General features: G+C 39.2%; 1 protein-coding gene and 1 long non-coding RNA gene across 2 annotated transcripts; one reads left to right on the top strand and one right to left on the bottom strand.

The window, feature by feature from the left end:
* The first annotated feature begins 9,540 nt into the window (after window positions 1-9,540).
* On the top strand, window positions 9,541-13,455 carry KCNRG (potassium channel regulator). Its single transcript, XM_063291504.1, has 2 exons — window positions 9,541-10,115; window positions 13,203-13,455. Exons 1-2 carry the CDS (start codon window positions 9,541-9,543, stop codon window positions 13,453-13,455), a joined length of 828 nt encoding a protein of 275 aa, XP_063147574.1.
* On the bottom strand, window positions 9,798-20,384 carry LOC134489081 (uncharacterized). Its single transcript, XR_010067074.1, has 2 exons — window positions 20,160-20,384; window positions 9,798-10,091 (listed from the first exon to the last, which is right to left on the bottom strand). It is a non-coding gene; the product is annotated as an uncharacterized LOC134489081 (long non-coding RNA).
* Between the last annotated feature and the right edge of the window lie 616 nt (window positions 20,385-21,000).

Here is a 21,000-nt window from a genome sequence, read left to right as displayed (position 1 = left end):
CTGTATTTCTAACATGCAGTAAAACGTGACACTCAACAAACCCCCTCAGGTATTTCATCTGTTCCAGCTCAGGCACACCTGGTGCAACTAATGAAGCCCTTGATTAGTCGCATCAGGTGTGCATGAGACAACACCTGTTTTGCATACTGTATGTGTGCTGTTGTGACGGATTCTATTCAGGTGGTTGAATAATTTTGAGACTGGAGAAGTCATGATAAGTTGCATTCTCAGTTGAATTTGGAGACACCACTTGAAGCATTTGTTCTGTTGAGCTATTTCAATTGCTTTTGATTTGTTCATTGCAAACAGCTGAAAGTCTGTACATTTTGACAACCTGATTTGCAACGGGGTTGAATAATTTCGATTACAACTGTATATTTGAAGTGTGTGTTAGAATTTTTTAAAAATGGTAAACATTTTTAATATTTGAAATAGCCTTGATAACTGATATATTGAACTGTCCTGCAACCTCTTGTGTTGAACTGATTACTTTTCTATTTCTTGTTTTCTAGAAGTGAAACAATATGACTTGATTTTTTTAGAAAGTAATGTGCATAGTAGAACATATAAAACTTTTTGATTTATAAAGTATATTGATTGAGTTTCAGACTGGAGTATAAGTTGAGAAGATGTTTGCAAGGATGTATAATATGTAAATAATGGTTGTATATATAGTACTACCACAAGTCCCAGTCCTTCAGAAATAATGCAAACGTTGTAATTTGTTATGAGTATATGTGAACATAGGAAGTCACAAACATATAGTATTAACTTTTGTATGTTTATGAACCACTCAATACAAAATGAAACTATGGAGCATCTTGGGCTTGCAAATTAACCCCCCCCCAAATTACTTTTTTTTTTTTAAACAACAGTTACAGCAGTGCTTCCCAGACTTTTTCCTTCATTATCCAAAACCACTTATCAGAAAGTCCTTTTTACCCAATGTAGGTAAAACACTTTTAAGTCAGTTTAATGGGTTTGTGTGTCACTACCCAAAGAAAAACCACTTTTATCCAATTCTGGGTATTTTACCCAAGTTTGGGAAGCACTGAGTTACAGTAACATAGGTTATGTAGAACTATCAAGGGCCAAGTCTACAGGATGTTGGATAAGTTCATACCGTTAGGTATGATCTTGAGGGAGTCAGATGTGAGTCTTACACAAATGAGCATAGAAAATTCACTTTTTGCATTATTTACATGATGGACTCATTGAGGTTATAGTACAAGTAGTCCTCACTTAATGACCCTAATTGGGAACAGCAACTCCACCACTAAGCAAAGTGGTTGCTAAGTGGAAAATCACATGACCACAACTGTGCTTTCTGGCTGGAAAGAGACAAGACTACAGGTAGTCCTCATTCAGTGACCGAAGTTATTATGGCACTCAATAACTGGTGGTTATGACCAGTCCTCAAAGTTCCAGCCATCCTAGCACCCCCACGTGATCACGATCTGGCCACTTGGCAACCGGCTCGCACTTACGATGGTTGCAGTGTCCTCTGGTCACATGATCGCGATTTGTGACCTTCCCTGCCGGTTTCCCCATCATGGGGAAGCCAGCAGGGAAGGTTGCAAGCTGCTCAGGTAAGTCTTCCCCACCCACACACCCTCCCCCAGGCTCTCTGCACTCATGCCCTGCCTCCTGTGCACTCTCCCCAAGCCTTACTTGCTCGTGCCGCACCTCCCTGGGTGTTGAAAGCTAGCAGGAACTTAGGAGGAGGTGCTCACTTAATGACTCATGATCACTTAACTGCGACAGGGACTGTAGGGATTGCCGTCACTAAGTGATGCAGTCACATGACATGCTTTCTAAACACATTGCTTAGCAATGAAAATTCTGATCCCAATTGCCATTGCTACTTGAGGACTATCTACTGTTTCACACCTTTGGCTTTTGTTTCCCTCCTAAACTCTTCCCCTGCCCTTACTGTCTTCTACAAATCAAAAACAATATGACCATGCTGGCAGCCTGGGGGTGGGAGTTTGTGGGCATGCTATGGAAACAGCTTACAGTACTCTCTTGAAATCTCTGGAATTTCTTTGCTCTGTGTGGGGGGGGGAGAGAAAAAAAGCAAGTGACTTCTATAGGCAATCTCTCCCTTGCCTGACCCTTCCAGAGTGGAGAGATTGGAGAGGAAGAGATTTCAAGATACCGTTAAGATGTTTGCATAGCACTCATGGCTCCCAGCCCCAGGCTCAGCAATCACGTTGCTTTCTATGTATAGAAGAGTAAACAGCTCAATCTGCTCTGCAAGGAGGGAAAAAAAAACAGGTCAGGCATAGGACAATGCATACGGACTATAAAAGCAATCACATGACTGAGGGGTGCTGCAGTGGTTGTAAATGGGCTGTAAAATTATTTTTTTAGCAGCATCATAAATTTGGTGACTGGATGGTCGGTAAGCAACTACTACCCATATACAATGTGTAGAAAGGCTAATGATCATGCTTCAGGGCAGGACTCTAGAGGTAGGCAGCTAGAAATGGGATTTCTATGATATTAGGGCCATAAATCATCTATCATCATGGAAAAATCAAAGCTTATACATTTCAGCAGGACCTTGATTTTCTATTACTGATAGAAGAGATAAATTCCTAAGATCTGTACTGCACTGGATCAGAGCATTTTACTTTCATCATAAAGGATAAGGTTGACCAGCAAGGTACCTAAGTCTGGTGATTTAAGAGGAGTAGGGGAAAAAAATCTAAAATATTTTCTCCAAACTCAGCAGGCAGTAAAATGCCAAATGTTTAAATGTGTGGTGAAGTGGGAGGGAAACTTTTTTTTTGCACCCAGGGCTTGCACGTTTTAACATTTTTGTTTTATAATGACCAGAGTGATACAACTACGATGTAGCTGAAGAAGAAAAATTTCTGTGTTTCTTCCCTTTTTAAGAAGTAGTTTATTGGTGTTGGCAGTCTAATAATAAATCTAAAGGGATGGACACTTTATGCAAATCAAGGGTGCCCATTTCAGCCAAAATTAATAAACAAATGGGGACAAATACAACTGTACTATCCCTGCCTAAACGGAAAGGCATCCAGTCTGGTGGTGACTGAAAAGGAGCTTGGAATAGTGATGAATAACTCAGTAAAAGTGACAATCTAGTATTGGCTGCAGCTAAAATGATAAGGGTTCAAAATTAAATTAATCATTTGTATAAATGTTTGGTACTACTGCATTTTTAGTACCTTGTACAATTATGGCTGGTGTTTTTCAAGATAATTTTATAAAATTGGAAAAGAAACTGAAATGAGCAGCTCAAATGATAGGAGCTGATGAAATACCATTAGAAATGGTTTAAAAAGTGGGAATTTTCTGGGTCAGAAAAAAATAAGTACATGGTAAAATTTATGGAATTCCATATTAATGAGAAAAGGTGGATACACTAAAATTAGTCCTTTGGTAAACTGAATGGTAGTAAATAAAAAAGTGACTGGAAGTTGAAAAAAATCCCACAAGAAGAAGAAAAACTAATTCTGTATTTTTATCAAGGAAAATACATGTCCATAAAGTCAATTTCAATTTGAAGGCTATCTTGGTTTAGTGCCCTGCAGTAAAGGCAAAGAAGGATGTGGAGAGACATCTTCAGCTCCTTAAACTTAATGTATTTTTTCTACAAGATCACACTTCACCCATGGAGGGTCACCATGGAAACTTAGGAAGAGATGTAGCTGCTTTATTTTTTCACACAAGGCATAGCTAAAATATCACTAGTTCAAATGTAGTGAAGTTCACCACCTGGGATGGAGGAGGTACTATTTAGAATGATGATACCAAGTGGTGACCTGGCCAGGGGAGGGCTCTTTGTAGATGCTGCTATATCTGATCAAATTCTTTACTGTTATTGAATCATATGTATATTGTAATTTGCATACCACTACAGTGTTGCATACCACCTTTTTTTAGGTTTTGCTTTTGCTGCCTGTTACTGTAATAAACAATTTGTGTTTAAATGGAAGAGTGTGTACTGATCCATTATAAACAAGTCCTTGGGGGAAATTGATGAGAGAAATCTCTCCTGTTGTTGTTGTTTATTCGTTTAGTCGCTTCCGACTCTTCGTGACTTCATGGACCAGCCCACGCCAGAGCTTCCTGTCGGTCGTCAACATCCCCAGCTCCCCCAGGGACGAGTCCGTCACCTCTAGAATATCATCCATCCATCTTGCCCTTGGTCGGCCCCTCTTCCTTTTGCCTTCCACTCTCCCTAGCATCAGCATCTTCTCCAGGGTGTCCTGTCTTCTCATTATGTGGCCAAAGTATTTCAGTTTTGCCTTTAATATCATTCCCTCAAGTGAGCAGTCTGGCTTTATTTCCTGGAGGATGGACTGGTTTGATCTTCTTGCAGTCCAAGGCACTCTCAGAATTTTCCTCCAACACCACAGTTCAAAAGCATCGATCTTCCTTCGCTCAGCCTTCCTTATGGTCCAGCTCTCGCAGCCATATGTTACTACAGGGAACACCATTGCTTTAACTATGCGGGCCTTTGTTGTCAGTGTGATGTCTCTGCTCTTAACTATTTTATCGAGATTTGTCATTGCTCTTCTCCCAAGGATTAAGCGTCTTCTGATTTCCTGACTGCAGTCAGCATCTGCAGTAATCTTTGCACCTAGGAATACAAAGTCTTTCACTGCTTCTACATTTTCTCCCTCTATTTGCCAGTTATCAATCAAGCTGGTTGCCATAATCTTGGTTTTTTTGAGGTTTAGCTGCAAGCCAGCTTTTGCACTTTCTTCTTTCACCTTCATCATAAGGCTCCTCAGTTCCTCTTCACTTTCAGCCATCAAAGTGGTATCATCTGCATATCTGAGATTGTTAATGTTTCTTCCAGAGATTTTAACTCCAGCCTTGGATTCCTCAAGACCAGCTTGTCGCATGATGTGTTCTGCATACAAGTTGAATAGGTAGGGTGAGAGTATACAGCCCTGCCGTACTCCTTTCCCAATCTTAAACCAGTCCGTTGTTCCGTGGTCTGTTCTTACTGTTGCTACTTGGTCGTTATACAGATTCTTCAGGAGGCATACAAGATGACTTGGTATCCCCATACCACTAAGAACTTTCCACAATTTGTTATGGTCCACACAGTCAAAGGCTTTAGAATAGTCAATAAAACAGAAATAGATGTTTTTCTGAAACTCCCTGGCTTTTTCCATTATCCAGCGGATATTGGCAATTTGGTCTCTAGTTCCTCTGCCTTTTCTAAACCCAGCCTGTACATCTGGCAATTCTCGCTCCATGAACTGCTGAAGTCTACCTTGCAGGATCTTGAGCATTACCTTACTGGCATGTGAAATGAGTGCCACTGTTCGATAGTTTGAACATTCTTTAGTGTTTCCCTTTTTTGGTATGGGGATATAAGTTGATTTTTTCCAATCTGATGGCCATTCTTGTGTTTTCCAAATTTGCTGGCATATAGCATGCATTACCTTGACAGCATCATCTTGCAAGATTTTGAACAGTTCAGCTGGGATGCCGTCTTCTCCTGCTGCCTTGTTATTAGCAATGCTTCTTAAGGCCCACTCAACCTCACTCTTCAGGATGTCTGGCTCTAGCTCACTGACCACACTGTCAAAGCTATCCCCGATATTGTTATCCTTCCTATACAGGTCTTCTGTATATTCTTGCCACCTTTTCTTGATCTCTTCTTCTTCTGTTAGGTCCTTGCCATCTTTGTTTTTGATCATACCCATTTTGGCCTGGAATTTACCTCCAATGTTTCTAATTTTCTGGAAGAGGTCTCTTGTCCTTCCTATTCTATTGTCTTCTTCCACTTCCGCGCATTGCTTGTTTAAAAATAATTCCTTATCTCTTCTGGCTAACCTCTGGAATTTTGCATTTAATTGGGCATATCTCCCCCTATCGCTGTTGCCTTTTGCTTTCCTTCTTTCTTGGGCTACTTCTAGTGTCTCAGCAGACAGCCATTTTGCCTTCTTGGTTTTCTCTTTCTTTGGGATGTATTTTGTTGCCGCCTCCTGAACAATGCTGCCAACTTCTGTCCAGAGTTCTTCCGGGACCCTATCTACTAAGTCCAGTCCCTTAAATCTATTCTTCACCTCCACTGCATATTCCTGAGGAATATTCGTGAGCTCATATCTAGCTGATCTGTGGGTCTTCCCTAATCTCTTTAGTCTGATCTTAAATTGTGCAAGAAGAAGTTCATGGTCTGAACTACAGTCAGCTCCAGGCCTAGTTTTTACCGACTGTACAGATGTCCGCCACCTTTGGCTGCAAAGGATGTAATCAATCTGATTTCGGTGTTGTCCATCTGGTGAAGTCCATGTGTAAAGCCGTCTCTTAGGTTGTTGGAAGAGAGTGTTTGTTATGCAGAGTGAATTGTCTTGGCAAAATTCTATCAGCCTATGTCCTGCTTCGTTTTGTTCTCCCAGGCCATACTTACCTGTAACTCGAGGTGTCATTTGACTGCCCACCTTAGCATTCCAGTCTCCTGTGATGAAAATAACATCTCTTTTAGGCGTGTTGTCCAGTAGGTGCTGCAGATCCTCATAGAACTGCTCTACTTCAGCTTCTTCAGCATTTGTGGTTGGGGCGTATATTTGGATCACTGTGATGTTAGATGGCTTGCCCTGAATTCGAATTGAGATCATTCTGTCGTTTTTGGGGTTGTATCCAAGCACTGCTTTAGCCACTTTACTATTAATTATGAAGGCTACTCCATTTCTTCTGTGGTCCTCTTGTCCACAGTAGTAGATCTGGTGGTCATTTGATGTGAAGTGGCCCATTCCAGTCCATTTCAGTTCACTGACGCCCAGAATGTCTATCTTTAATCTTGACATCTCACCAATAACTACATCCAATTTGCCCTGGCTCATAGATCTTACATTCCAGGTTCCAATGGTGTGTTGATCCTTAGAACATCGGATTCGCCGTTCACCACCAGCACTGTCGGCCGCTAACCGTCCTTTCGGCTTTGAGCTAGCTGCGTCATCACGACTGGGGCTAGTTGAGCTCATCCTCTGTTCCTCCCCAGTAGCATTTTGACCATCTTCCGACCTGGGGGTCTCATCTTCCGATGGTCTACCGACATATCTCTGGTTGTACTGATCCATTTAGTTTTCACGGCAAGAATACTGAGGTGGGTTGCCATTACCTTCCCCAGGGATCGCATTTAGTCTGACCTCTCTGTCATGACCTTCCCGTCTTGGGTGGCCCTTCATGGTTTAGCTCATGGCATCATTGAGGTGCTCAAGCTCCAGCACCACGACAAGGTAACGATCCTTTGCGGAGAATCTCTCCTACACCATACAATATATTTGGCTCCCATAAATATGCCTTTTCTTTTAACAACAAAGTAGATTACACTGATTGAAAGGTCTGAGCCTCTCTTAATGAGCTTTATGATTGAGCAGGAATACAAACCTTGATCTCAACTGGACTTTAACATCCTTAATCATGATGGTATATTGCTCCCTAAACTGTTTGTTTCTAGCTAAGGAATGGATTGTGCACAAATACAGAGTGTGCACAGGGTTGAGTCTGTATGCTGTAGTACAATACTGTAGTCCAACTGTTGAAATACACATTGCCAAAATATTAAAATTTTATATTTACTATTAAATTTATTTTTGGCAAGTCAATTTAAGTTGAATCACTGAATTTGAATTGAATTTCCAAGTCAAATCTTTGCTTTAATTGATAACAAATAGCAGGTTCAAGGAACAAAGACATGGTCTGTAGTATTGTCTAGAATAGTCTAAAATTCATAACTTACGTTATGAAACTCCTAGATTTAAAAAGCATTTGCTTTTATTCTGAGACCAGCATGATGTGTAGAATTGGGATTCTAAGAGTAACAAGAGTAAGAGTATCTGGATTTGGAAAGTAATCAAGAAAAGATCCAGAAATTCAGTAAATAAACACATTTTTAAACCATTTCCACAGTCATTAGGCATCTGGACTGTGGGTAGAAGCATGGTAGATTAAGGTGTAGTTTGAATTTTCAATAACTGTGTGTGTGTGTGCCTTCAAGTCAGTGTTGACTCCTGGCGGCTGCCTGGATAAGTCCCTACAGTCTTCTTGGCAAGTTTTTTCAGAAGTAGTTTGCCATTGGCTGCTTCCTGAGGCTGAGAGAGAGTGACTGGCCCAAGGTCACCCAGATGGCCTTTGTGCCTAAGGCAGGACTACAACTCACAGTCTCCTGGTTTCTAGTTTGGTGTGTTAACCATTACACAAAACCGGCTACACCAAAACAACTACCTTTATTTTTTTTCAGGAGGGAATAAACATTGTAAACTGGCAAATCTCTAGTAACTTCCTGAAATTCCAGTTGCAAGATTTCTGCTGTCTTTTAAAACATGGTTTAGTTGTGGCTTTTGGTGGGAATGGTGGACTGAATGCTGGTTGAGCGGGCAGAACTGACAACGTGGTAACTTTTTTCAGGCTCAGGCAGGTTTTCCTGAAGCCCAGAAACGTTCTCCAGATCAAGGAGAATACCTGGAATCACCCCATTTGTCCTCTGGATGGCTTCTTGCAGCCAGAAGATTGCAAACTGAGGGGGGCAGTTGGGCTGTTTGGTTGCTTCAAGAGGAAAGGTCTGTGCACATTGTGGGGATGTGTAACTGCTCTGGTTTATTTTGAAGTGGGATAAGGGCTGAGGAATGTTCATCTGGCTTGCCTTAAGGATTTGACTGACGCTATTTGCCTTTGAAGATTTGGATTTACTGTTTTGAATTGGCTTTGGGTTTTTTGGGGTTTATTAAGATGAAAATTATTAAAACTGTTGTATTAGGGTTAAAGAATGTTTATCTGGTTTGCTTTAAGGATTTGATTGATGTTATTCCCTTTTAAAGGTAGGGAATTACTGTTCTGAATTGTCTTTGTTTTTTGGGTTTATTAAGATTGGGATTATTAAAATTGTTGTACTATTAAGTATAATAGCAGACAACTTATGTGCTTTTTAATTTGATTCTTATTATAGTAGACAAAAATGTATAGAATAGTGGTAGGAAGGGAATAATTAAATACATTTTATCTTTTGGAGGGGAGAAAGATGTTTAGCAGGTTTATATGATTTTTTCCCTTTATTTTAATATAAGGGGGAGGAATAACTGTACTTAGTGATTTTTATTATGTGATGAAGTGGGATGACTTATAGAAATAATGTGGTGTTTTGGTTTAATATAGAGTAAGAGATTGATTATGGAAATTTTTGTAAATCCTTGCTGTTAAAAGTCGGAAGCCACATTCTTTATAAATTTAAACAATTTGTTCTCTTGTGTTTCTGCACTTTTAAAGTTTTTTTTCTTTCTTTGTAGTTTTTTGTTTTTTTGTAGTTTTTATTCTTTTCTTGAAACCTAATAAAATTTAATATATAAAAAAATGGTTTAGTTGCAGTGTCCCCAGGAGACCAATCCTGTAAACAATACAGTGTGTACATATATTGTTCTTGTTGCTGGGCAATCCTATGTTTGCTCAGTTCTACCGTAAGTATAAGCAGAAGCTGATTTTTGTTTACATTTTTTAAATATATTATTGGGGTATATCTACTGACAATTCAATTTTTCTGTGAAGGCAAGGATGAGTAGTCAAGATGTGATTGTTTTAAATGTGGGTGGACTTACATTTACAACAAGGCCTTCTACACTACAAAGGTTCCCTGCGTCAAGATTGGCAAGGATGTTGAATGGCAATGACCCCGAATTCAAATTACTAAATGGCCAGTATTTTGTGGACCGTGATGGAGTTCTGTTCAGCTATATTTTGGATAGTTTAAGAACGCTCCAGCTTGTCCTACCTAGTGACTTCTCAGACTACAAAAGACTGCAGAGAGAAGCTGACTTCTACGAACTGTATTCTGTGGCTGATCTCCTACATCAGGAAAATTTGCTGAAACCCAAGCCAGAGATCTTAGAAATAAGATTCTTGCTTCAAGAAATGCAGAGCTTTTTCCGTATATTTGGTTCCTGCAGTATTACTATTGGCGAGCTGGCTGACCGGATCACTACCTTTGCAGAACACTTTGTAGGAATTAGCTGGAAAAGTCATCATGTCCCTTCTCAGCAGTCACTGACTTCCCTTTCTTTGGAGAGGCCTTCTCATCATGATCTTGTCTTCCAGTGTGGCATTACCTACAGTGATCAATCCATAGCAAGGTATTTTTGAAATTATTTCTGTGTGTCACAGTAGAAATACTTTATAGGTTCTTAGTTTTCAGTGGAATCGGTAGAGTAAGAGTTACATAGATGTAGTTATTACAAGTACCTGAAGTTAAAACTAGTTGTTGATAACATTAGATACTGCTCTGGGTTGAATGGGTGATACCTGGGTTTCTACCCTTCTGTATTACAAAGTTCACTTCATGAACATAAAGGAGAATATAGTATAACATGATGGACAGGATATTTCCACTGGAAATTAAAGAATGAAGATCATAATCTAAACAAACAAAATTACCCATCCCATCAGCAAGTGGAATAAGACTTGGTTAAATATAATTAAATTCTTCCTATCTCCTGATATCTTTATGAGCCCTAAACCCAGCATGAAGATTGCTGGGAAAAAAATTCACACCTGACCCTGAGGGTCAGTCACTAAAAATAGCTTTTTTCATCTCTTCACTGTCAGAATCTGAAACAAAAATGATGTAAGGAGAGTGTATTGAGTTTATTGCCAATCACATTGGGCAAAGAAGAGGCATTCCCAGCTACAGTAGTTCTAGGTAACTATGGGCTGCATATTTTATGAATTACTATCGTGAATTATATCAAGTGAAGAACAGTGCATATTCTGGAATGCCAGTGGTTTATATCCTTTGGAAGAAAAGCTACTGCTTTGTGTAGCAGTTGAAAATAGCTCCAAGTGAAACATAACAGTACTATGATCCTGAAAACATAGAAATGTGAATGACAGCCACTGTTACACATCTGAATGAAATGGTCAACTCTTATCAAGAGGAATCAACCATAGCCTGAGATTCCAGCTGTATCAGTGGATTCAAGAAGCACTTTTGTAAAATGATGGGAATGGAATATCTTCTACAGTGGAAATCCAAGCAATTTTTAAATATTTTCTGTGAATTTCTAAAGCTTGGAAGTTTCCAAATCCCTGCTTTAAATGACAAGTAATTACTAACAAATTCTGAGGGTAATAGGAATTCAGGGAACAGAAAAAGTGCTAACAAATATATTATATAATGGAACCTTGTCCAGGTTGTAAAAGCCATTTTCAGATCAAGTCACCTTAGAGGTAGGAGAAAACCAACCAAAATTTGTACCCATCTGAAGTTCTCCAAAAGTAGAAGAGGTCCTCCAAGCCAATACTGGAGCTCAAGATTCATCACATATGTTTGCTATCAGTCCTTGTTCTCCTTTACAGCTGAGGAGATGGCAACTCATTCCCAAGAGATACGTTATTTGCTTTCTAGGTGACCCTAGTGATTAATGCCACATCACAGATAAGCCTTATCTGTGCTTTTGAAGTCAATGTAACAGCTGGATGAGTCAGCATACTTCTAGAGATACCAAAAAGGAGCAAAATAGTTTCTGGTATCAGGGTCTTGCAAGAGAAGATATACTCAGGAGGCTGATCCTTGTTTGGAGCAGGAGGGGAAGAAAGAGTATAACCTTAAGCCTAGATGTGAAAAAGAAAGTTTTGCACATGTATGCATGTGTATAAGAGAATTCATTTCCATCATTTTTTTTCCTATTTCAAAATATGCAAAATGTTTCTGTGTGGTTATGGCCACATAGACTACATTGTGAAGTGTAGTAGCCAATTTTCTTCACTTCTCAAATAGTGCTGACGTAAAAGTAAACCAGGATTTTTATATTTCTGTGAACAAATTTGGTATTAGCACACAGCTATCGTTCTGTTTTCTCCTTCCACTCATATGAGCCGGTAAACAAATCAGTAAATTTGCTTAGCATTCTGACTAGCTTCTCCTAAACAACTTAGAATTCATAAACCAACAACTTGCCAGATTAACATCAAGGAAGTTATTCTTTGCTTATCTACATGTGAAAGAATAAACAAATTAAACAGGGATTAAATAGGTATACCATAGCAGAATTCGTTAAAAGCTGCATTTGGGTGGGGTGCATGACAGGCAAGGCTGAGGAAAATAGTAGATGGGGTTGGAGCCAAAAGCAAGTGGGAATCTTATCTTTCCTAAGTAAGGTCCAGAGCCCAACTCACCTCACAGGGTTGTTGTTGTGGGGAAAATAGGAGGAGAAAGGAGTATTAGGTATGTTCCCTGCCTTGAGTTATTTGTAAAAATAATAAAGGTGGGATGGATGGATAGATAGAAACTGCTTTTTGAATGAGGGTTTTGAAATTAGGAGCTGAAGGCTCTAGGTTTGCAAGCCCCCACCTCTGATGAAAAGAATGCCACTAAAGCCATTGCTATTTCTTTTTAACTATATGACCATTTAAATCACCAAGATCATAAACATTCATATCCCATAAAGTCTCTGTGGCTAGAGTTCTTGATGCAAAATACTAGAGCTTTGCCTGTTCTAAAAGAATTGCTATACTAAATAATGGATTTTGTACAAATCAACCAAGTAACATAAATAATGTAACAAACATAAATTGAGCTGGTTCTGCTATCTGAGATAAATATGTTGTTCAGCTATTCAATTTTAAGGCTTTTTTTACTGATTTCTTTATGAAAAGGTAAGGAAGAAGCAATAGCAAAACCCATGGTGTTTTCAAATGGAAAATGGGAGTAGAGCTTCCACCTCAACTATAGAACTCCAGTAAAGTGTCAGTGATCATAATATAAAAGCATTTTGTGGAAGAACCTCTGGCACTTGCTTTTCAGAAGCCCAGCAAAATCTGTGCACTTTTCACAATCTCCATAAAACCTTTCATTAATTCAAGTTTGGCTTTTTCATTATGTCTTCTAATGCACTTAAGCCTTCTGTCAATCTTTAAAAATAAAGTCTCTTTCAGTTTCAGCTTGAACACGTAAGTTATCTTAGCAACAATACAGGTCTGCCATTGTGTTCTGCCAAGATTTTTCTCCCAAATTTCCAGGCTAGATTAGAGACCTGAGATTTCTTGGTGGTCTAATAACCAATGTCTCACCCTGCTTAATTTTTCAGTACCAGCCAAGGTCAAGTAGATGCCACCTAGCTGGGCTTGAAAAATTGCACTGGATAAAAATTTAACAAAAAGTAAATGCTTTGAAAGTGCTTAATAAATTGATACTAACATGTGTATCTTTTTTCCTTCTGCAGATATGTTTCTATAAAACCAGATAAGAGGAAACTGTTTAATGGAGCTAATGTTCTTGGCCTACTGGTTGATACCTTACTCAAAGAAGGATTTCGCTTACTAAGCACTAGGACAGTCTCAGCAGAGGAAAAAATTGAATGTTATTGTTTTGAAAGAATGAGACCACCAGATGTCTTTACCATCGATATCACACAAACACAGAGAGCTACTACTGTGCCATCATCAAAACAAATCCAGATGAACAAGTTCAAATGATAAAATACGTTAAGAAAATTTATATGAAGTATAAAGCAGCAATTATAAATGAAAAACAGCATTTTTGCATGCAGCTTAGAGTTTTTATTGGATTTTTGTTGCTGAAATGACAGGGTAAATGTAGAAATAGAGAACTGTTGGCTTTTTAGATATTATTGGATTACAGTCCTCATCAGCCCCAGCCACTACAGCTAATGGTCTAGGATCATCAGAGTTGTTATTAGGAACTCGATGGTCACAGTTCTTCAGTTCTGCTGTAAAGGATTCAAGCAACTCCCTTATTCCTCATTTCTCAATTTATTTTTCCAACCAACAGTCATCATCAGCTGTGGTTCCTGGAAGCAGTTTCCAACACTGACGTTGGAGATCCCCCCTTTTTATTTATTATTTCCCCCCGATAATTTTTCTCTTATCCTTAGTTCTGCTTAGAATGTTGGCAATACTTCATTTTTCCAGTGTAACAATAGAATCCATAATAACACACACACAAATCTAAACATCTCAGTCTTATTCCAAATATATTACACAATGTGCAATTGTAAACTTTTGTCCGTATTGTAATTCTGTTCATGCTATGGTTGCTATGTCTTGGGTGGAAATGACTTCATGTGGAGCTCGTCCCATGCTTTGTTAATCTAACCTTTGGAAAAGCTAATTTTTTAAAAAATGTATTGTAAATGTAGTTTTCTATTATATTTATCACATGCTACTAAACCTAGTGGTGGGGACGTGGTGGCGCTGCGGGTTAAACCGCTGAGCTGTCGATCGGGTCGGCGGTTCGAAACCGCGCGGCAGGGTGAGCTCCCGTTGTTAATCCCAGCTCCTGCTCACCTAGCAGTTCGAAAACATGCAAATGTGAGTAGATCAATAGGTACCGCTTCGGCGGGAAGGTAACGGCGTTCCGAGTCGTCATGCTGGCCACATGACCCGGAAGTGTCTATGACAACGCCGGCTCCAAGGCTTAGAAACGGAGATGAGCACCGCCCCCTAGAGTCGGATTCGACTGGACTTTACGTCAAGGGAAACCTTTACCTTTACTACTAAACCTAGTAGAGATTTGTATAATAAGATATTTCATTTATAATTTCCATAGGTGATACACAGACACAGTAAAATGTGTTAAAAGTGGCTAAGGGATACCTATGCAAATCAACAGGAGATGCATGTGAATTATTTTACAAGTTACATGAAAACAGTGGGACCCCCCTAATTTGGGGGACATCCATTGGTGGCTTGCAGTGCTGGTCTCCTTTGTTCACTCAGAATGCATTCCATTCTCTGATTTAAAATGATACACCATCTCTGATTTAAAAAACTATTTTTGAAGACAATATGATAAAACAGCCTTCCTCAATTTAAAGTTGTTGTGGAAAGTATGAAGGCAGCAGGGCAAGATTAAATTCTTAGTCAGTCATGAAGGTCATTGGATAGGGCTACTAGACCAGGGCTGCAAAAGTCTAGACTCACAGATGGCATCAAACTGAAAACTCTTTGCTGCCATCTAGTGGTCATCTGAATTTTTGCAGACTTAGATCTAGTGACCCCACCACTACTTATCCTTGGGCCAATCAGCCGGAACCTGTCAACATGATCTGTCCCAGTCCATGTGATTAAAGAACTCTTGGTCATAGCTACCCATATACTCCAAGAGACTTGCTGAAGAATAGAACAGCCTTACTTCAGCAGCACAATTGATACTGGAGATACTTTACTAATAACAACTCCAATATTTATGTGCTGCTAAGGCACAACTGGCACCAGAATCATATATGTAATTGTTCAAAGGATGAAATTTCTGTTCCTGGGAAAGAATTCCTTGAATATTTGAGCCAGCACAATATAGTCAAAATTCATAAACATGTTGTGCTGCTTCATAACCTTAAATTATTTACAAATTCCAGGGGAGAAGACAATTATGGCAGTCTTAATTTTAAGACTGATATCTATGGTACTGACCTCTCTCAATGTTAAACAGATAAACTGAGTGGCTTTACAGAATGTTCTTGCTAACATTATCCTATAGCTTTATGTTCACACCTTGATAGCACTCAATTTATGCTCACTGTTATGGCCAACACTAAAGATTAAGAAACACCTGTCTATAAAACACGAAACATACTTCCTAAGCACAAGTCAAACTTCTTCTGACCTACCTCCTCTCAGGTATGCCCAGCTGCCGCTCTACTTCCTGTTTTGTGGCCACTACAATTTGTTGTGATCTCAAACTCAGTGCTAATCAAATTGTGGAAAAGGGCATTAGCAATGCATATGAGGTAATAAAAGAATTTGAAGTTGTGCAACATATTTCTAATAGTGCTGTATCTGAACTATTTTCCAAAAAAATAACTGAATAGTGAATTTTTTTTGCAACATTCATTCTTAGTCCAAACATGATAACCAATGACGTACCTAGAGATATGATGGCATAGGAAAAAAAACCACTAATATTTGAAGAAAAATCCCATTACTTTTTGCCATTTTTAGGCTTTTTGTTTTTGTTCTAAATTTGGGAAATTGGTAGTGAGGAGGTGAAGGTTATGAAATATTTCCTTTTTTTAATGATCAAAAAATTGTAAAGGAATATATTAATATATTATTATCAAGTCCTTAGCTTCTAAAATGATTTCCAAATGGTAGGTAATAAGAAATTTTTTAATGTAAGACTATACTATCAGAACATGACAGTTCTTGAACACAGAGAAGAAATCAAATAGAACAATTCTCAATAGCCAGGACAAGATTGCATTTCTATCTGTAAGAGGCACTGACATTTATTTTTCAGAAGGAAAGACTTATTTATTTTCTATCCTGCCTTTATTATTTTTATAACTAACTCAAGGCGGCGAACACACCTAATACTCCTTCCTCCTATTTTCCACACAACAACCCTGTGAGGTGAGTTGGGCTGAGAGAGAGGGACTGGCCCAGGGTCACCCAGCCGGCTGTCAGGCCTAAGGCAGGACTAGAACTCCCAGGCTCCTGGTTTCTAGCCTGGTGCCTTAACCACTAGACCAAACTGACTCTCTTGGATTTCCTTTTCTCATGGGCTTAATTCTTGGCTTTTCATCAAGAGGTGAGAGGGTATTCCTTTCTTAGGCCACAAAACACTGAGAGTAGCAGTCCCTGGAAACAATATCTAATTTTCATATCTGCAACAGGTGTTAAACTATCATGGCAAGTATTTCATTTAATAGGGAAAACTGGACCAGGGTGGGAGTGGGGAGAAACATGTTTTGACACCTCCAAAAATCTTAACTCTCTAAACACACCCTGCATGTTATTTTACCTTTTCTAAGTTTCAGATGTATTCTTTATCAAAGTATTGTATGTGGTTGATGCAACTACAAATTGCAGCACCATCTGTGAAGTCCTAATTTCTTTAGATTTGGTTTTGCTACCTTCCATTAGGTAATCATTTCAGCTGCTTTACTGACCAGTGCAATCCTATGCAAGCCCTCTTAAGAGAGCCTCACTGTTAGAATACTCTCAAGTCTGTATGCACAGGCCCTATGCTTTGCATGCAGAATTCTAATGCCTCCTGTTTATGCAAGTTAGAATGGGAAATTCTCAACAAGGGTCCTTCTAGACGCAAAAATATCTCTGTGGCTAGAATTTAGGTAGCCTAAATTTCATTTGTAAGGCTCACTTGTAAATATTAATAATTATGTTCAGTGGAAGAACAGGGATTGCAGTATCCCATATTAGTCTTTGATTCTTACTGGTACACTAAATCAATGCCCTGGAAGAATCTATTAATCAAACAAGCCCAGATACATCACATAATATGTATCAGGATTAAATCACTTAATTGTGAATGGCACCACCTTTGAATCCTTCCAATCAGTACAGGATATCTGATAGCTCTTACAGTAGATAATACCTTTAAATAAAACATTACCTAGATTCACAAAACACACTAAACCACAAACCAACCAATATATTTTATTTTAGCACATTGTACAAATCCAATTCATATGGTTTATAGATCAGCATCATGTGAAACCAGAAAATTAGATTAGTTGAGTAAACCATGCTAAAATTAATGGTGGATATGGAAGAACATAGCTATTGTTTACCTAGAAACTAATAAAAGCTGAGATTTTTAAAATTCATATTTACTAAAGATGTATTCTAAACCGCACGATCATGCTGTCTAAAAAACAAACAAAAACTCTCGAAATTTCAATTAGGAAAAAAATAGTTTGGAAATCAAGCCCCTTTAAAAAAAAGTAAGCTTTTGCTGCTATAAAAAACTATATGTTAAATCTACTCTTCCACCTCACATAATAAAATGCTGTGCTAAGGATATTAGAACCCTAAACTTATTTCCAAATGCTGAGTCTACTTATTAATGATAAATGGTGGAGATGGAGACTACTTGCAGTTGTTCTATTTATTCTGGAACTGTCCAACTGGCAGGGGCACTAAAATCATATATGATGACTCCATTTGTGCTTTCTTGGTCATGGTCCTACGTAGCTGCAATGCCAAGAATAACTCCTTATTAAGAGCATGTGGTGCTTTTTGCACTGTACAGTTATGTATACAACTTTTTAAGAGGCAAAAAAATAACCTTTGATGGGACTTTTAAAATTTAATTAGTCTTACTTTTTGCTGCTTTAAGTCCTTCATGTTTTCTAATTTAAAAATCTTCAGGCTTGTTAGACAGCTCTTTCTGACTTATTTCTACCTGCTGTTTTAATTAGTCACATTTCATATTCTCTGCAGAAACAGTTCTGTGACAAATTATACTGAGGTCATTCCCTGTGACTTACGAGAATACTTTGTCTTCTGTGAACTTTGATATGCATCTCAATGGACAGCTGTCGCATCTTTAGCTTGTTTTGACACTTGTCAGAAACTTGTCCATTTTAACTTCAAGAACAGTTCATGTAATATTGCTGAAGTGGACAAGCTCTGTAGTCCCACTGCAGAATGGACATTTCCTGTAGAAAGCAGTAACATGAACTTACAAAGAGAGAGATGAAACTCATTCTGAAACTAGAACAAGAACCAGAAGACAAAATAATGTTCTTGCAGGTAGTTACCATATTTTCATTTAAAAAAAAAATGAGATGACATATAGCTTGTTTTCTGCTTAGTTTTTTAATTTTGAAAGATAAGGACAGGCAGTGATCCAATGTGGATCCATTGCTCTGGTTTTCAGCTTTCTTTTGCAGCCCCCAACTATTTTCAGTTATATCTGAACTTAAAAAAAAAGAATATAGTCTCAAACATTTTATTTATGCATAATCTAGTTAGTCTGAAATATACAAGCATGTGTTTCTGTTTTAAACACAAAGTTTTTAGGAATGTGCCAAGGCCCTTTCTATATTACCTTTTCTAATCATGCCTAAACACTGGCTCCTAATCTGAAGAAAATACAGGGAAACTTGCCTTATATCAGAGATCAGCACTGTCAAGGAGCTGTTGAGACAGCAGCTCTATAAGCAACAGAGAGAAACCCAAAGAGATTTGGATTTGCTTGGGTGTCTGTTTCCTGTATTTTGCAGTTACTGTTTATTTTTCCCTATTACATGATGCAGGCAAATAAGTAGCAGTCCAAAGTTCTACTTATTCGTCTATCTACTCCCTCAGGACCTAGTTGTAAGGACTGGGTTCAAAACTATAAATCATGAAGCAAGGGAGGGTCAAAGGTGGTAAGAAAAATTGCTTGCCTCCTGCCCCCATGTGGGCAGTATGGAAAAGGGAATCGGTCTCATCTGTTGGATTGCTCAGAGAGAAAACAGGCACATATGATGACGCAGTTCCTTATGTTGTCTTTGACACTTGGCCATCATTTGATGGTGCTGCAGGCCCAATCCTACTGACCAGAGAAAATTGAGAAGGCACTCTTACTCCCTGCAGCTACATCTGTTGCTTCACCTAATATTAAGACATCAACACAGAATAACCACTGTCTTCAGTGTAACGGTAGAGATCAATGGCTTTGACATACAGTACAGGAACACTACTGACCAGAAAAGCTGCTGGGGACTTTAGTACCTCCCCAGCTACGATGTGCATCTGCAATCCACAGCTGCAGCACCTTCTTCCTGCCCAAATCAATCAAGCTACAGATCACTAAAATGAGGGGAGGGTCAAATAAGCTGAAGTAGGATAAGTGACAATAGGAAAGAATAAGTGCCACTTTACCTTTTGATGGCATGGGGCAGAGAGCTGTTTTTGCTGGATCCAGATCCTACCACAGTGCTGCTCAGAGAGTAATGAGGTAATTGGAGATGCTCTTTAATGTGCTTCCACTATTGTTCGTTTGCTTCATTACATCAGGAAGCAAGAGAGGCAACAGCAAAGAACACTCACTTCCTCTTCTCTGGGCATTACAATTGGGAAAATTGATCCTGCTGGAGGATAAGGGGGGTGTTATTAAGAATAGTTGGCCAAGGATCCTCCTAAAATCAGTCCTGTGGCAGGAGACACATTTAAAAAAAGGTGAGGGGGGTGGCAGAAGCATGAGCCATCACAAGACACTAGGTATCAGAGTCAAAGGTGTGCTTACTTTTTCCACAGAAGGAATGGCATATCTGTTAATTTTTTGTTGAATAAATGATTGAAAACCCCCCCGAAAAACTGACTTTGCCATTACATCACCTTTATCTATATACTGTTTGAATTAAGATAAAGAATTGATATGCCTACATAGGTTAAAAAATAAAAAAAAACTTTACATGGGGTGTACTTACTTTTTCATAAGACTATACCTAAGGGAGGACTGTAATTTGGCAGGCCATCATCAATTTGATGGGAGGTTTCAGAAATGCCCAGGGGTCCATTTTATGGCCGAGGCGAATAAACACCAAAACAGAAATACAGCTTAGCCGGGACAACACTAAGGGATCCAAGAGCGCAGAAAGCCAACACCTTCCTTGCAGAGAACAGATGAAAAGCGTCAAGCCTCTTGTCTGTCGGGTTTGAGGCGGGAGGGGAGGGAGCGGCTCCGCTGACTGGATGGTTGCTTGTCAAGCCTGCAAGGAGAGACAGTGCATTGAAAGGGATAGCGAAGAAAACCCGTCCCAAAGTTTACTCGCCCGAATGCGATTTTGGATGGAAAGAGTCGGGCCAGGTGTGAATTAAGTAAGTAAGTAAGTAAGTAATAACGAATAAGTAAATAAATAATAATTAATGAATTAAGCGCTGCAGGCAGGAGAATTCCGCAGGGAAGAAAAGAAGCGCCTGAAAGAGACCCTCCATGTGGTCGGAGCTTCCCCTTCCTCTTCCTACCGGCGGATTCTTGCATCGAAAGGATCGGCTAAGCAGTTCCTAGCAGCAGCTCCGCTGTTCGAAAAGGGCGCCGAAAACACTTCATTCAAATTGGCTGGGGCAGCTTATTTCCCGCAAAGCATAATGGGAAAAGAGGGCGGGTCTGAGTTAAGATCTGGAAGAGAGGGCGTGGCGTTCAGCGGATCTTTTGCAGTTATTGCGGTGGTTGGGCTGTATTCGGAGCCCTAAAACAGACCTACTCCTCTCCAAAATGCCATCTAGAAGATGGCTAGAGTAGAATAACATGCTTGGTTAAAATTAGGC

The sequence above is a fragment of the Candoia aspera genome, chromosome 1 (assembly GCF_035149785.1).
Source record: "Candoia aspera isolate rCanAsp1 chromosome 1, rCanAsp1.hap2, whole genome shotgun sequence".
Taxonomy (NCBI): domain Eukaryota; kingdom Metazoa; phylum Chordata; class Lepidosauria; order Squamata; family Boidae; genus Candoia; species Candoia aspera.
Note: the sequence above shows the minus strand (reverse complement) of the source record. Positions and strands in the feature narration are given on the sequence as shown.